The sequence below is a fragment of the Dendroctonus ponderosae genome, unplaced genomic scaffold (assembly GCF_020466585.1).
Source record: "Dendroctonus ponderosae isolate FM_Combo_2020 unplaced genomic scaffold, Dpon_F_20191213v2 Dpon_F_20191213_4, whole genome shotgun sequence".
Taxonomy (NCBI): Eukaryota; Metazoa; Arthropoda; class Insecta; order Coleoptera; family Curculionidae; genus Dendroctonus; species Dendroctonus ponderosae.
In genome coordinates this window covers 9,496,321-9,511,733 of record NW_026018611.1, presented here as the reverse complement: position 1 = coordinate 9,511,733, position 15,413 = coordinate 9,496,321, and the positions used below count along the sequence as shown (strand labels likewise).

The 15,413-nt window shown below is 32.4% G+C and overlaps 5 protein-coding genes across 11 annotated transcripts; 3 read left to right on the top strand and 2 right to left on the bottom strand.

Moving 5' to 3' along the window:
* The first annotated feature begins 1,360 nt into the window (after positions 1-1,360).
* Positions 1,361-3,297, top strand: LOC109544241 (zinc finger protein 674). 4 transcript variants are annotated; one of them, XR_007281347.1, is made up of 4 exons: positions 1,361-1,554; positions 1,792-1,931; positions 2,068-2,694; positions 2,830-3,297. XR_007281347.1 is itself a non-coding variant. In XM_019914322.2 (4 exons), the coding sequence occupies exons 2-4, from the start codon at positions 1,838-1,840 to the stop codon at positions 3,140-3,142; spliced, it is 762 nt and encodes a 253-aa protein (XP_019769881.2). In that variant the 5' UTR covers positions 1,365-1,554; positions 1,795-1,837; the 3' UTR covers positions 3,143-3,297. The 4 variants fall into 4 exon arrangements, 3 of the variants coding, with proteins under 3 accessions (XP_019769881.2, XP_019769878.2, XP_019769879.2); XM_019914322.2 differs by having other exon boundaries at positions 1,365-1,554; positions 1,795-1,931; positions 2,340-2,694; XM_019914319.2 differs by having other exon boundaries at positions 1,365-1,554; positions 2,340-2,694.
* A 490-nt stretch (positions 3,298-3,787) lies between these two features.
* On the bottom strand, positions 3,788-7,428 carry LOC109544238 (serine/threonine-protein phosphatase Pgam5, mitochondrial). 2 transcript variants are annotated; one of them, XM_019914315.2, is made up of 7 exons: positions 7,152-7,428; positions 6,928-7,094; positions 6,038-6,213; positions 5,105-5,232; positions 4,922-5,008; positions 4,666-4,799; positions 3,788-4,603 (listed from the first exon to the last, which is right to left on the bottom strand). In XM_019914315.2, exons 2-7 carry the CDS (start codon positions 7,092-7,094, stop codon positions 4,453-4,455), a joined length of 843 nt encoding a protein of 280 aa, XP_019769874.2. In that variant the 5' UTR covers positions 7,152-7,428; the 3' UTR covers positions 3,788-4,452. The 2 variants fall into 2 exon arrangements, with proteins under 2 accessions (XP_019769874.2, XP_019769875.2); XM_019914316.2 differs by having other exon boundaries at positions 4,666-4,796.
* LOC109544236 (S-adenosylmethionine sensor upstream of mTORC1) lies at positions 7,357-8,959 on the top strand. The gene has a single exon (XM_019914313.2). It carries the CDS (start codon positions 7,653-7,655, stop codon positions 8,634-8,636), a length of 984 nt encoding a protein of 327 aa, XP_019769872.2. The 5' UTR covers positions 7,357-7,652; the 3' UTR covers positions 8,637-8,959.
* Positions 8,548-11,904, top strand: LOC109544243 (dnaJ homolog subfamily C member 30, mitochondrial). Of its 3 annotated transcripts, none has more exons than XM_019914324.2 (3): positions 8,548-9,221; positions 11,038-11,325; positions 11,753-11,904. In XM_019914324.2, exons 1-3 carry the CDS (start codon positions 8,942-8,944, stop codon positions 11,842-11,844), a joined length of 660 nt encoding a protein of 219 aa, XP_019769883.1. In that variant the 5' UTR covers positions 8,548-8,941; the 3' UTR covers positions 11,845-11,904. The 3 variants fall into 3 exon arrangements, with proteins under 3 accessions (XP_019769883.1, XP_019769886.1, XP_019769884.1); XM_019914327.2 differs by having other exon boundaries at positions 11,038-11,449; XM_019914325.2 differs by having other exon boundaries at positions 11,038-11,904.
* Positions 11,856-13,839, bottom strand: LOC109544242 (vacuolar protein sorting-associated protein 37B). Its single transcript, XM_019914323.2, has 3 exons — positions 13,560-13,839; positions 12,841-13,018; positions 11,856-12,785 (listed from the first exon to the last, which is right to left on the bottom strand). Exons 1-3 carry the CDS (start codon positions 13,689-13,691, stop codon positions 12,385-12,387), a joined length of 711 nt encoding a protein of 236 aa, XP_019769882.2. The 5' UTR covers positions 13,692-13,839; the 3' UTR covers positions 11,856-12,384.
* Positions 13,840-15,413: the final 1,574 nt, after the last annotated feature.

Genomic DNA, 15,413 nt, shown 5'->3' with positions numbered 1-15,413 from the left:
TATTAGACGATATGAACATTTTTATTTCACATTTTGACTGAAACCTAGGAAGGAAAATTATAATAATCATTACACACACTCAGGAAAATAATTCAAGATTAGGATGATAGAGGATGGTGGCCGAGGGGTTGGACCTACGGACTACCAACTTGAAGGTCCGAGGTTCGAATCCCCATCCATTTATTATACATGCAGATCAAAAAGTATCATCGAGCTGACAAAAATATTGCACTATTTAAAAAATCGACCTGGCTGAATATCCAAGGGGTGGTAGCCATTAAACAAAAATGTAATAAAATTGTTAATTAGTATTAATGAAGCAAATATCTAATATAAATGTCAAATAAATATTTAAAAGAAATATTTCTTAAATATTTAAGAATCTGTCGCGTCAGATCTACATTAAATATTTTTTAAAAAATATTACTATAATATTTGGATGCTATCGGGGGTAGTTTGCTCTAGAAGCCGGTCATCGAAATCTTTCACTAAACAAAATACGAGCTTCTGAAAATTTAGGAAAAAATCAAATTTACAAACAATTTTAAAACCACTGATAAATTTTAATTGTATTTGGTAGATATATTAATCGGAAAATAAAGACGCAGAGTTTTTCATGCAAGGCTAATTTTAACAGATTTTATGGCATATTGACTTTATATTTATAGACAAAATTAATACATCAATAAGCATATCGTCAATAAGCATCAATAATACATTTATAAGTCATTGAATTTCATATACAAAAGTTACCTGCAAAGTTTCCAAGTTCAATTCAAATTGAAATTGGGGAATCTTACTAATTAAAAACGGCGAATCACATGAAAATATTCAAGAGAGCTTTCGTTTTAGATTTTTTTTTAGATAAATTTAAATGAAAAAAATTTTCCTTCTTTAATTTTTAAATAAATGTTTATTTGATCAAAAACTATTGGTGTAGCATTTTTGGCCAGAAATATATTAATATCATGCAAATGAACAAGCTCGGACGCGCCATAATTCGCATTTTTTCTCATGTAAATGCCCTGTGTTAATATTAATATGAATGTAAAAATAAACCATTGTATCTTGGCATGGCTAGATTTTCGTGTGTAAGGATTATGCGATTTCGTGGATGAATTAAGTCCATAGAGAAATTTTATGCATGTTGATAGATCAATTTTATTTCTGTACGAAATCAGTTTTTTGGAAGTTGCAAGGAAATGGAAAGTTGTTAGCTCTTAATAATTCGGCATTTGTCGATTGAAATTAGTTTTCTATGGATGAAAATTAAAATTCTCGCCTTTAGCTGCGTTGCCACAGCGCGGATATGAGTGCAAAAGTTGATAACCCAATTTTTATGACACAATTGTCTTGTCTTAATCACAGGTCTTAATTTAGCCTGTGTTAAGTGCCAAGTACATGTACACTATCATAGAATATCTCCCCTAATATAATAATATAAAAATAAATTATAAGGGAGGATGTTCTGTGTACACAATCACAGTTAAAGACAAGTAAACACAGTGACTGACTACTCACTATTCTGTTAGTCGGTGCACAGGCAAATGAAAGGTTTGTCATTTATTTATTTATTGTTCTAGTTTTTTGTAGTGTGCATCAGCAATAGCTATTTTTAAGACTTGAATTCTTATATTAACTGCAAAGGCAAGGTGTTAATTGCACAGCTTAAATACTTAGTTTACAATCGTACAGGATCTTCAATATTCAGCAAAAATTACCATAATTAGATCATTATTACACTCATAAATCATAGAAATAACTGATAATACTAATTTTCAAACATTTAAGAAGGACACCTGAAAACATATTGATATAAAATAATGACATTGTTTCAATGGAAGTGAATCCTGTTAACTTGGACGAAGAAACAGAACAACATTCGCATACTAGTAATTCATCTGAGATGAAAAATCGTCTGGCAAGCGCAGGTAAAGCTTATTTAAAGTTTAAAATCAAAACTCATCGAGATTAGGGCACCAACGACAGGGAGATAAAATGGAAACACTTATTATTAGCGAAATTAACAATAAATCAATATCTCACTTCTGCTGATTTCATTGTAAGAAAAACATCGGTGAATCAGTTTGCTGCAAGAAGGAAATTTAATGGAACAATATATGCAATGTACCCGAAATATCAGAGGAACAATCTGGTAGTAACATAGGATAACGAATAGTTTCTCGCATGTTGTAAAATAGATGGGTCCGCTAAAATCGGACAATAATTGATATTCTGGCAAATGATTTTCAGAAAGGATTTTTTTAAGATCATTTAAAGCAATCAGATTACATTCTACTACGAATTCCACTCCCGACAAACTCATTTAACACTTCCAGAGTCGGCCCAAGAACCGTTGCAAGTCAATGGCAAAACTGATTCAAAAGAAGAAAATTCGAAAACATTTATTCGTCTAAAGAACGTTCCATGTGTTAATCAGGAAAATGAAAGCAACACAAATAGTTCGCCTATTTCAAACCTACCTATAATCAATGTTGAAACAACGCCTCAGGTGAAAACAAACAACTTACTACCTTGCCAGTTGTATCGAAGAATCGAAAAACATGTTGATATTCTATTGAATCCTGAGGAAATACCCGTATATGAATTTTATGATGAAGATGAAGAAAAAAAGAAAATCGAACAAAGAAAGAAAGATCGGGAACTGAGAGAAATTAAAAATCGCACTTGCATGTAAGTACTTTGTTTCATACTTTTAAACAGTTATCTTCAGAACTGTATATTATCAGTTTAAAACGTTCCTATTTGCTAGTAGTGGGAATGAATTAACTTATTGATTGAGTGCTGCTAAGTAGTGTACTGTTTCAGTCATTGTCGCAAAATATTTCCTGATGCAATGGATGTACTCCGCCATAAAAGAGTGGCTCATCCGACCAAAAGAATAATTTTACAGCGAGAAGAAATTCAACGCTACATGGCTGTAGAAGACAGAAAACAGTGTCCAGTATGTTTTATCAAAATATGCCCGAAAGGTTACAAATCTAAATACGTAAAACACTTGCTGACTCATTGCATTGATTACAAGTTTGTTTGTCGTGTGTGTGGGATGAAATTTCGAAGATGCAACCATCAGAAAGATCACGAGTCAAGGCATATAGTACCCCCAGAAAAAGTCGAATGATATGCGAGTTATTTAAGCATTTCAAAAAATGTGTGTATTTGTTTTCAATTGTCTTACTAATCGTAACAATACGTTATGTAAATGTAACGTAATGGAAATACATAGACATATATACATTACAGTTTCTAAATATAACAGCCAAACGGAAACGCCAATTATTTTGCTTATTTACACAGAAAAGAATTCATATAAACATAAGTGCGCAAACCCTTCGTTTCCGATGTTCGAGATGTAAATTTGTCTATTGAAACTATTGAGACTTCAGTTTACTAACGTTCCGGGGTTCTCAAAAAAAGCATCCCTTTTATTTTGGTGGCGCCGCGAAATAATAAATCTATTTGCCGGTAGTATTACCAAATAATATAAAATCTAGAACAAAAAATTGGTTGCTCCAGAATATGGACTGTTGGAATTCACAACTTCTATAAATCTTCAAGTATTTCGCTCAGAAATACTAAACGCTTGTGGGAATCTGCACAGTTATTTTGTCAAAGGATTTTCTTTGAAGTCACTTTTCCGCCAGTGGCATATTTTATGTGTGCCTTAGGTATACTTTAATACAAAAAACCGGTGTTTCGATCGAATAGTCCGAGTATGTTTTTATTTTTTCACACACTGCAAACACCACAACAAAAACACCATTCATTATTTATTAAAGTTCTTACGTATATTTTGAAAAAAATATATAATAAATTTATGTATTTTAGTTATAAACGAAAATATATGTAGTTATATTTAATTATTGTTTTAACTTAACTTAACGCCTTTATAAAGTATTGTGATCAATTCTGATCAGTTTCTATACGTAATATACAGAGTAGAAAGAGACAAAACCAAATCCAATTCTATCAGTAAACAAGATTAATCGAAATACGAAATTGTATACATAAATAAAATATTTAGGAAAAGCAATTAAGATGGAATTTAACACCAATTTGTTACTTTAGAATTGAATTGTTTGCTTATTAGAAAAACGATTCCGTAATTAATAATCTATATTAAAGTGATAAAATAAAGCACAAAAACTCGCCGATTTCCAGGTGCAAAATATTACTTTTCATTAGATCAATTGTATAGTGTTTTCCAATTTCTCTACTACATACGGGAATTTCGTATGGTCTGAAGCAGGATTGGTTCATTTTTATTAGAATGCTAGCTAAACAGTATATTAAATGTTTCAAAATTACTAATCGTGATATGACATTCCTCTATATTCTACTGCGTTTATTTCAGCAGTGCATCCGGACTTCATACAATTTCTACCTAGAAAATATTCGGGCCATCGAAAAATCGTATAAATCCAAATATCTCTATGTGGAAGAAACGACATTTGCAGGCATAAATCCAGCCTCACCAAGTACTCTTAAAATGCATCTGCCACTAGGAGTTATTGTTATCCAAGTTATGCTGGCGTGGTAGAGACTCAAACGAAGCCACGCTTCTGCCGGTACTTGCAGAGCCCTAAAGGGAATAATCCAGTTGATCAATCGGTTTTGTGATAAACAGAAAAAGTTGAAACGCACCGACACACCAAATACCTAATAACGTTTGCGTGACACACAATAATGTGATAGGAGTCTTCTTGCTGATTGGGATCAGCTCGATGAAAGTATTTTCGGAATGCTGCCTCAATCCTGGCACCGTCTTCAAAAAACTTCTTAAAAAATTAATTATAATCAAATATTGAGCATTTTTTCAATTTTGAAGGCAAAAATACACAGGTAGAAAAATATGTTTGCTTAGACATGATATAAAATAATTTAAACAAAAACTACTTACATATCTTTCTGGTCTGTATGAACCAATTGGCGGTTCTGGGGGAATTGGTGCGCCTTCTCTGAGCAAATCGCAGTGCTGGACAGGCACCTGAGAAGATCACCAAACGAATGTTTTTAGAGAACACGGTCTAGTTTTGCCTCCACAGTTTTATTAATGCCATATACGTAAAGGCATATAACTTACTTTTGGTAGAAACTGCGAAATTAATGTTCCAGTCTCTTGCGCTCTAGTCATCGTTGATTTCACCATATCAGTGTAGGGTAAACCAAGCTCCAGTAGTCGTTTTCCTGTGTATTCAGCTTGAAGTCTCCCTGAGAGGATTCATTTGAACAATTAGAGAAATAAAAAGATCTGGAACGAAACCAATTGCGATTCTTCTTGTAATTCGAGAAAATCACTCAAAGTTCTTTAATTGGATTAATATTACAATTCGGCCTGCAACTTCATGAAGGCTAAAGAGAAATTGGACAGTTTTGCCTCTCGCTTTTTAAATGTTCAAAAGATTTGACAAAATTTAATGAATTAAAAGCTGTTTTCGAAGAGCTAGCGAAAATCTCCGAATGTTCATTGAGATTTAATTTTAACCGTATCCACTATATGATCTTGAAAAATCGTGAAAATGTTAGTTTTTCTACAATAAAAGCCTGACTAATTGCAGTTAATCCTAATCCGTGACATATCTAGATGGAAAAAAATAATCATATAATTTCAGCCGTTTCCGAAACAAAATCTTTCGAAAAAGTTGGTTTCCTACTTTTTAAAGAACCCTTTTGAAGTTACAAATTTCTGACAAAACTTATTTAGTTAAAGAAAGTTCTCCAAACCTGCTATCGAAAAAATTATAAGTGCTTGGGTTTGTTCAAGTGGTTCTGTTTTTTTATTGTTGCTATTTTAAGGTGTTGAAACAGCAATTGTGAGAATTGTACTGCTCTGGCCTCCTTAACGGTTAGGAATTTCCAACAAAAAATATTTAGTAAGTCGTCTCGGGACGGAAGATTGAGAATATTTATACATCGACTATATTTTAAGAGAGCGTTTTAAACTTTGATTAGTCCCAAAATTGAGGATTTCACGGTCAAAATTTTCTTTCATTAATAACTGACTGTAATCACTCACCCAGCTTGGTAAGATATCTATCCTGATCAGTTTGTCCATCTAAATTATATTGCCCATGCCTGACAAGAATTATGTGCCTGCACGTCTTTGGTGTGTATTTTTCAATATCTTCGTTATTATTTTCATCTTTTTGAGACAATTTCGTTTTCTTGCTCCTAATAAACTGGGGTGCTCGACTGTAAAAAAAATAAAATTTGCAAATATCTGTATGTACTGGATTTATATGTTTTTAATTATACAGTCATGAAAGTAATTGCTTAGCACACTAACTACATAGTTAATTCCTGAAGTAAAAAAATGATGATTTGACCCAACTTAATGAAAAAGCTGGCTGTGGTCGATATACACGCAGCCAAAGTTACACTTTTTATTTAAATTATATTTGGCTAAATTTGGTCTTTTAAACATAATAAATTCAAATCCGCCATAAAGTCATCAAAAAGCCACCTATGACAATAACTATGTAATAAATTTATTGTCTGATAAACTGTTTGAAATGGCCTTAACAGTTTGATCCACTGAGCTTTCAAAATACCTCCATTTTTGTTAAATTAATTGTACACAAAAACATATTCTTGGTTGACATCGTTTTCACTATATTAGCGGCGAAACGGCAAAATTCAGATTGATAAGAAAACTACAGTGAATTTAAGTAAAGTGACTACAGCATTTACGTTCACATACAAGTTCCTCTTCGCTTTTTAGAAAATCCGAAAATAAGCACAAGATGAATAGAAACTGCCATGGGCGTAAGGAAAGCATCAAGCATAATCTTAATATTTACCATAATTTATTTCCTAAGTTAAAATTCGAAGAAATAGCAGTGTTCATATTATATCAATCATAATCTTTACATAGACATTGATTTAATAATGGAACAATATACGTACTGATCCCAATTGTCGTTCCATTTTGCACATGGAGAAGGCTCATAATTGGAGGTCCATGACATAGAAGCTGTATATTTGTTCTTATTCAAATAGTAAAATACTGATAATCCAGAGGCAGCAGCCCCAAGGCCAAGGAAAATTCGTTTACTATTTCTAAAGCCCGTCATCTAAAGCGATTCAAGATCAAATTACTTAAGGGACGTTTTAATTGATTTATATTTTACCTTTTAAAATCCTCACTACTTGATCAAGATCTATAAAAGTTCAACGTAAGTTCTAGCAAGTAACTAAATGAGTTTTCATACAAAACTAAGCATTGCTGATTTCGTATATTGCTAAATCATTAAGTTTTCGAATGAACATCATCACATCATTGTGCAAACTAACCACAAATCACAGTCAGAGCATATTAAAAAATCGAATATTTAAATAGCATTGTCAAATTGACATTAAATTCATAGATCATATCATATATCATAATTAATTTATTATACTCTACTGTATTATATTTATTGATAATTTAATATATAAATGTGGAAAAGACAGCAGAACTATTAGTTCTTTTGAACCTGAAACATGAAAATGATTTCTTCAACACTGACAATAAATAAGCTGTCAACCTAAAAAGGCAAGTGTTGTGAGTTATTTTGAATTACTTGTGTTATTATAATTTATTTTGCTTGGAAAATTCTGATTTTGAATTTGGACAAGACAAGCAGATAGAAATGGCTGCCTCAACTCAGCACAATCTTGCAAACATCATAAAAACTATCCACAAGAAATTACGTGAAGATTCAAAAAGTATGGGCGCTGAGCAGGCCTGGGACAGGCACTTAAAGGACCAGGAAACTCTAGATGAATACTCAGCAACTATGCAGGAGCTTGCCCTGAGTCACTGGGACAAGAATTCCTTGAGTGACCAAAAAGTTGTGTCTAGAATAGTGTGGACGTTCACAGCATGTCAAGATTATTTTGAAAATATTGATAAATTCAGAAGAAAAGAGCTGGATATTGCGAAGAATAATTGCCAGGATAAAGAGGCGATACCAACAACATCCAGTGGTGCGGAAAAGGCCCCGAAATATCGACTGCTGGATGTCGGAAGTTGCTATAATCCATTTAAAATATTTGAAATATTTGAAGTTGTCCCCTTGGACATAGCCCCAGCCAGCAGTGAAGTCTTGCATTGTGATTTTACAAACGTAAAAGTAGGTGATAATTCAGTTATAACTGGCAATAGAGTAAAACAGCTGGAAAAGGAATGGTTTGATATAGTGGTATTGAGCTTATTGCTGGAATATTTGCCAAGCCCTGAACAACGACTTAAATGTTGTATAACGGCATATAACCTGCTAAAGCCAGAAGGTGTTCTAGTAATCGTAACTCCCGACTCAAATCATGTGGGATCTAATGCAAAAATATTTAAATCCTGGCAATATGTCCTAGCCAGACAAGGATTTGTTAGAGTTAAGTATGAAAAGCTGCCTTACTTGCATTGTATGTTATTTAGAAAAGCCCAGCTCAAAGTTGTAGCTGAAAGATGGGCTACTGTGCATGAGAGCAAAAATTTCTATAAACAGATATTTATTCCTCAGGATTTTACAGAAGCAAAAACTGTAAAATCTACTGTATGTAACAAATTTTTAAATCAGTGGGAGACTGACAATTTTTTGGGAGAACTTGATTGTAGCGTTGCAGAATTAATTTAATATTTTAAACAATATTCAAATTTTTTAAATGTTAAAAACATAGGGCTTTCCACCATCGCTTGCAACGTTGCTTTTACTTAGTTGCGTTGCTAGGTGCATCTGGCATCGTTAATGTGATTCAATCACAATATTTTGCATTTCAAAAGTTAGGTTAGTGACAGTCTTGCATAATGTAAAGAAAACTTTAAACATGTATTAATTGGACCTTTTGCTAAGTATTTAGACCTAAATTTTACATAGATTTATACATATTTTTACTAATTTATTTAAATGCAAAGACTGTCACTACAATTCTGAAAAAAGAAATGAACTACAAAATGTCATTGTTTGTTTTATCTCAAGTCCGAAAAATCTGTACAAGCCCCCTAAATCAAAAGAACCACTATGAATCCCTGGGTCTGGGAAAGACTGCGACTCAAGCAGATGTAAAAAGTGCATATTATGAGTTGTCAAAGATTTATCACCCAGACAGAAACCAAGGGACTACCGCCGATCAACGAGACAACCATTCGCAAAAGTTTAGAGATATTACAGAGGCTTATGAAGTGCTAGGAAATGTAAAAACAAGGAGAATGTATGATAAAGGTATGCTGACCTCAGTTTAAGTAATAGTTTCAATTGGGGGTCAGGAGGAATAAAGAATTGCAGATTAAAAGGACGTCTAGAAAGTAGCCAACTTTTCTATACAAAGCTAAATAAACAGTTTGAGGCTTTTTTACTTTGAATTTGAGTCGTACAGTAGATGTACGTACTCTCCGTATTTGGGACGCTAAAATGTAAAAATTAACCACCTGGTTTGATTTAAAAGGAAAAAATATATACAGATTCTTTCATACAAATGAATGGAATAAGCATTGTTTTCTCAGGTTTCATTTTGCCGAAACCCACATGCCCGTCGTTAATATTTTTGTAAGTTTATGTGTATATGGTGGTCCAAAAATCAAAGCCAAGACCATCAACTTCTGCTTTCAAATGAAAACTGTTTTTTTATTTCATTTTTGAATTCTGCATCTACTGAATTCGAAGTATATTTATGTATCAGGTCCTTATCTAAACTAAACAGTTAACCACAAAATTGCGATTGAACATATCAATATCACACTTACAAATACCAGAAATAGTAATACAGTAATTTAATGTAACATTTATTCGTTAGTGTGTTGCGATTGAAGTAGTAGTTTTCAATGAAGATTGAGGCAATTATACGAATAATGAAGCGCTTACTGGTTATGATTGACTACGGAAACAGAGTAAGAACTGTAAGAGAATGTGTAATTTAATTAATGGTGTATTCTCTAACCGAAAACTCGTTTCTGCAATCAATAATTTATTTGAATGAACTTTAGAATGAGTTGTGAAATACCCGCCTTGTAAAACTCCCCAAAAATGGTGGAAATATCATCACAAAACCAAAAAATCGATGCGGTTCTTGCAAAACAAATAATAGTTAACATATATATACTACATATTCAAAATCACAGCAACAAAGATAGTAGAGAAACATTTATTCAAACGGAGCAGCTTTATATTCAACGTTCAGTTTTAAACAATTTTACTGAACAAACTGTTTGATGTAAAAGTCTTTGTTATTGATCTGTGCAATCGTAAATCCCTCGATAATTATTAAGTTGATGTGTACAATTAGATAGAAAAATTAAAATAAAAACAAGCAGCTTAAATTATTTTAGGGAATGTAGCTATACGTGAATTTTGCATCAGAAAAAGCGCAGCCAAAAATAAAAATACACAGCTAAATCTAAAATCAACTTATTCGATACATTTCCACGATACGAATAACTGTTTCCATTTGAAATTGCGCCACAATTGTGATAATGCTGAATATAATAAAAGCCGCTTCTCTGATAAAAGAATTTCCTCCAACATTTTAAGCATTTGCAAAAATAATACGAACATAACGATGATAAATTAATTTGCCTCTTTTAAAAACTGATGAGTGTAATTGATTAGTCTTCCAAATGCCGTAAAAAAATACTTTCTCTCGATTACAGTTCTCTTCTTTTTCTGCTCTGATTTTTGTCAAATATTCTGGGCAAGCTGTTTGATTTAGAGGGCTCAGGGTATGCAGATTGATAAGAAGTGGAGAATTGCCCCTATCTCAATTTTCACAGGATCATAGACTTTGTCACAAAGCGAAAAGTGTGTGTGGTTGTGATAGACTACAGTTTTGCTATGATTTTTTCAAATACTCTTGAGTTAGCGTTTGAATTGATGAGCTCGGGATTTGCGTGCTTAAAAAATATAATTATGGCAGATTAGATGAGATTTTTAGATAGATAGAATTTAGAGAGATTTTGATACATTTTCAGCGTCCACAATATATATTTAAAATTTGGTGAAAATCACGGCATGTTTTAATATTCAATTATATTTATCATTTAAGGTTACTTGAGCCAAAGACCCAAAGAATCTACCGCTCAAAGAACACCTGATGATCCATTACACAACTTTTACAAATCACGCGAATCGCGAAAAAGAACACCGAACGTTGATGGTCGACAACCAATCTACAATTTTGATGAATGGTCTCGTAATCATTATGGAGACTCAATGCGCAAAGCGCAAGAAATGAAGCAAAGAAAAGCGTTTTATGATAAGAGAGCGGACGATGAGAGCAGCGCAAGGGAGTTCGAAGTTCGTTTCTACGGATTCCTTCTCTGCGTCTTTGTTTGTATGCTATTAAGAGAATTTTATCAAGCAGTAATGTCCCTGAAACCGAAAAAAACATATGCACCTAGTGACAATTGATGAATATGGTCTCTAGCTTAATTCGTTTCATTAAAATTAACGCGAAGGTAATAAATATGTTCACTTTCGGTTTCTATTGAATTATAGACAAATAATACAAATCTATTCAAAATAAATAGTAACCATATTTAACTTGACAGAAATATTAATATTTTGATTCACCTGAAAAAGCACTAATCCATAAAAAAATTGTGAATTTAAATAAATGTTTTTGTGCATATGTAATACCACATTTTAATGATCTTCAAACAATAGATGTTTTAAATGTGAATAGGTGATGATGACCAAATACATTAAACAATTCGATTGGAAGGTTGCTAATTAAATAGAACAGTGGTTTGTATTTTTAGTGATCTTATACTACGGGGTCTTGTATGTACAGTTGTCAAACGATGTGCCTAGTAAGCATCAAAAACCTCGAAGACCGAAGGCCGAGAAATAATATACTTAGCAGACTGTGTAATGTACTATATTAATTCTGTAAATAAATATTTGTTTAGGACTAATTTGATTTAATTGCTAATTAGTTCTTATTTTCAAGTTGCCGATTTAAAATGATTCATGTAGAAAAGTGAAAATAGGATTTTAGTGAAATCACAGGCAAGAATTTACAAAATACCAACAAATGTTACATATGCATATATTATTGTTTGAAGTTATGCAACCAACATTAAAATCTATTTTACTTTTTAATACGGAACATATATCCTAACATGGCTTCTAAGTGAATAATGTTAATTGAATATTATCTACAATTTATTCATAGTGATTCTATAAAGTAGGTAAATCTCTTTCATAAAAATATGCATTCAATAACAAACGCGCAGTGTCCAAAATATGCTGATCAAATTTTCTTCACAACTATTCGATTTACATTGCTCTACAGTACATAAGCAACGACTTATCTCTAGTCCCTTTAATCAGTTTTTTAGACACTTTATTTTGCGCGATAAAAATGAAAAGTTGTTTAATATAGAATTTTTCAATAATGATTCTGAGGAAAGTTCATTCCAAGAGGAGGTAAAGGCATATTCAGAGGCCCGGTTGGATAAGGCACGCCACCCACTGGCGGAGAACCTGGAGAAACTACCCCCGGAAAGAATCCTCTATTTATATTAACTGGAGGCGCATTTATATAATTGGGCATTCCCAGCCCTATGGATGGATCACCTCTTTGCAATATTTTAGCCAATTTGTCCGCTTTGACTAATCGGGTATGCATCAATTTTCGTTTTGTTTGAAACTCGTCCAGAAAACTATCAAGTTCAATCTCATTATCTAAGAACCTTTTCGCACATTGATCTGATTCCTCCTCCATTTCACTGGCTGCTGTTTGCAGTAAAGCAAGCGCTGTTTCTAAGGAAATGTCGCCTCCTTTGCTTCCTAAAATTTCGCGAAATTTTCAATGTGTCCATCTTTTCATCGTACTTTGACTTACTGAGCTCTGTAGTTTTGTCATCTAACCCTTTCGTCAATCTTTCAACTTCATCATATAAGGAGTTCAATTTTTCCCTTCCTTCCACCAATTCTGGCTCTTTGGACAGGTTTAATTCTGCCAAAGACTTGTTCTGCTCTATAATTTTTTCCTTTTCCTCTTCTAAACTTTTTAGACAGGACTGTAATAAATATTAATAACCAATGTTTACAAACCACGAATGATTAGGTCTTTATTGTTAATGATTGTGTTATTGAAATGGCACCAAATACCTAGATGTATGCATCGTTATCAATATCAAATGGTAATTTAACTAATATAAGAAGTACATTTTGTTTGAAACATCCAAACTTTGAAAACCAGAGGTTTCAAACAGAAATTTGCGGGTAATAGGTACTTCCGAAAATTAAATTCTATATAAACCCAATAAACCTGGGTTCGATTACCAATTTATTTATAGTTTGAATAAAAAAATACTAAATTCTTGCATTATAAGTTATGCTACTGATAGCAGAAATAGTTCACATCTATTGTCCTCTTTTGTAGAACGGGGTCTGTTACTTTTTCTGCAGTATTTTCGGAAGTAAAGTTTGCTGTATCACGTAAAGGTTAACTGGTATATACTAATACAAGTGAAAGTACCAGAGGTCCGATAGATCAAGCAGTAATCTTGGCAGTATGCAAACATAGCAAAAAAACAGCAAATTTGTCCGTTTACTCACATTTTCCATATTTCCAATAATCTCCAAAAGCTTCTCATCATTGTTTAGTACTTCGTCTAATTCTTCGTTAGTGAAATAGGACAATTGTTGCATTGCCTTTTTGGCATTCTCCTGAAGAGCAAGTATAGACATTTCGCATTCTCAACTATCAGAACTTTAATTAAAATTAACAAAATAGCTGATGACTAATAACAATATCCATGAACAAAAATACCACTGACATTAGACAAATGGATAAACACATAACCTTAATTAATCACATATCAAATGTAGGACTCGTTTGAACTACTAAAAATACTTCAATATCAAAGTTTACTTCTACTGTTTGCCAGTTTGGAAACGTCTATGTATTTTGTTATTTTGTTTTATTTTAAAGTTTTGTATATGGAAATTATGGAAAATCTACGACAAGATTACACAATCAAGCCCTTGAAATGGTTACCTGCTTTACCTGGTAAGTGCAGATCAATTTAAGTCGGTAATACTTGTTACGGTAAAATATGTATATTTTTCAATCGTTTTGGGCATTTTAAAATTTCAATTAGTTCAGTTTTACATGATCGTTTACATGACCCATATAATTTATTTTGTAGCATCATTTCTGTAATTGCAGAATTGCAAACTGTGCTGTAAACATTCGTATGTAGACCTACAAAGTACTAGGAAACAATATAAAAACTTGAAGTAGTTACACCTTGGCCTGGGTAACACTGTGTTGAGTTGCGCTATTGAGTTGTTGGCGCTCTCTGAGTTAACGAGTTATAACTCATCGGTTAATCAGTTAAAAATAATTTATCTAAGCTTTACGAGACCCAAGACTGGAATTTTCATTATTTCTGGGTAACGTTTTACTACTTTGTTCAAACAACTAGGAAAAGTAATAAAAAATTAAAAATTCAGTTTGCAAGAATTTTACAGTATAACATTTTTAAAGAAAAACCGCGTGTTTTCTGTTTAGAGATAGCGTTGTTTAGAAATATTGACCTAAAAGTGAAGAAACCCAGTTTCCAAGAGTTTTCCAAAAAAATGTTGAACTTTCCCTTTTTCAGTTCAGGGAAATATTTTTGGAAGACCCAGAATTAATTATTAGGGTTTTGTCCATAATTCTAAGTGGTTAAGGGGGCGAGTGTTCCGATAAAATGTATCTTATAATTTTCACGGAAAATACCTGAAGTGTCAGTATTTTAACTTAAAAATAATGCGATTTTTGCGTAGAAAGAATTGATAATAGAAACTTTATTAAAACTAGATTGACCTGAAAATTTAAAGGAAATTCAGAGCGATGATCTAAAGTTAAAAAATCTTCAGATCGATGAGGGCGGCGAATTTTCCAAATAATTTTTTGTTTTTTGTTTCCAAATAAACTTTTGCTATCTGGTATTTTTTTTTCAAGATAATTTTAATTACTTAGGTAATTTAATTACTCGGTAAAAAACTGAATAAAATTACATATTTGGTGTTTGTGTCAAATTCGAAGCTGAAAAGGGTTTTCTAAAGTTCCCTGCATAAGGCGAACTTTCTAGCAAAATTAATGTTGTCATTTTTGGCTGAAAACACCCCATTATTGTCAGAAAAGACGGAAATCATCAGAAAATAACGGTTTTTTGCATCTTTGCTTAAAACTTTTAGTTTTGTGATCGGTTTAGGAGAAAAGCTTAATGGTATTCGGGGAAAAATGGGAAGAATTTATTTACGTTCTTGTCTGGAATTCGACGCTGAAAAAAGTTTTTGTAAAATTTTTACACAGCTAAAAATGTATCTCGTAATTTTTCGCTTACAAGACCTCCAGATCGTCACTATTTTTAAGTGAAACTCTATAAAATAGAACCTATTTGAGTAGATAGTGAAGCAAAA

What these genes read in the sequence shown, in the direction of transcription:
- LOC109544241 (XM_019914322.2), top strand. Translation starts at nt 1,838, where the DNA reads ATGGAAGTGAATCCTGTTAACTTGGACGAAGAAACAGAACAACATTCG. An exon ending in AAATCGTCTGGCAAGCGCAG is followed by an intron (nt 1,932 to 2,339) that starts GTAAAGCTTATT and finishes TAACACTTCCAG; the next exon opens with AGTCGGCCCAAGAACCGTTG. An exon ending in ATTAAAAATCGCACTTGCAT is followed by an intron (nt 2,695 to 2,829) that starts GTAAGTACTTTG and finishes GTACTGTTTCAG; the next exon opens with TCATTGTCGCAAAATATTTC.
- LOC109544238 (XM_019914315.2), bottom strand. Translation starts at nt 7,094, where the DNA reads ATGACGGGCTTTAGAAATAGTAAACGAATTTTCCTTGGCCTTGGGGCT. An exon ending in TGGAACGACAATTGGGATCA is followed by an intron (nt 6,214 to 6,927) that starts GTACGTATATTG and finishes TTTTTTTTACAG; the next exon opens with TCGAGCACCCCAGTTTATTA. An exon ending in ATTAGGTATTTGGTGTGTCG is followed by an intron (nt 4,604 to 4,665) that starts GTGCGTTTCAAC and finishes TATTCCCTTTAG; the next exon opens with GGCTCTGCAAGTACCGGCAG.
- LOC109544236 (XM_019914313.2), top strand. Translation starts at nt 7,653, where the DNA reads ATGGCTGCCTCAACTCAGCACAATCTTGCAAACATCATAAAAACTATC.
- LOC109544243 (XM_019914324.2), top strand. Translation starts at nt 8,942, where the DNA reads ATGAACTACAAAATGTCATTGTTTGTTTTATCTCAAGTCCGAAAAATC. An exon ending in AAGGAGAATGTATGATAAAG is followed by an intron (nt 9,222 to 11,037) that starts GTATGCTGACCT and finishes TTATCATTTAAG; the next exon opens with GTTACTTGAGCCAAAGACCC. An exon ending in CCTTCTCTGCGTCTTTGTTT is followed by an intron (nt 11,326 to 11,752) that starts GTATGCTATTAA and finishes TTGTATTTTTAG; the next exon opens with TGATCTTATACTACGGGGTC.
- LOC109544242 (XM_019914323.2), bottom strand. Translation starts at nt 13,691, where the DNA reads ATGTCTATACTTGCTCTTCAGGAGAATGCCAAAAAGGCAATGCAACAA. An exon ending in TTATTGGAAATATGGAAAAT is followed by an intron (nt 13,019 to 13,559) that starts GTGAGTAAACGG and finishes TATTTATTACAG; the next exon opens with TCCTGTCTAAAAAGTTTAGA. An exon ending in TGACAAAACTACAGAGCTCA is followed by an intron (nt 12,786 to 12,840) that starts GTAAGTCAAAGT and finishes GCGAAATTTTAG; the next exon opens with GAAGCAAAGGAGGCGACATT.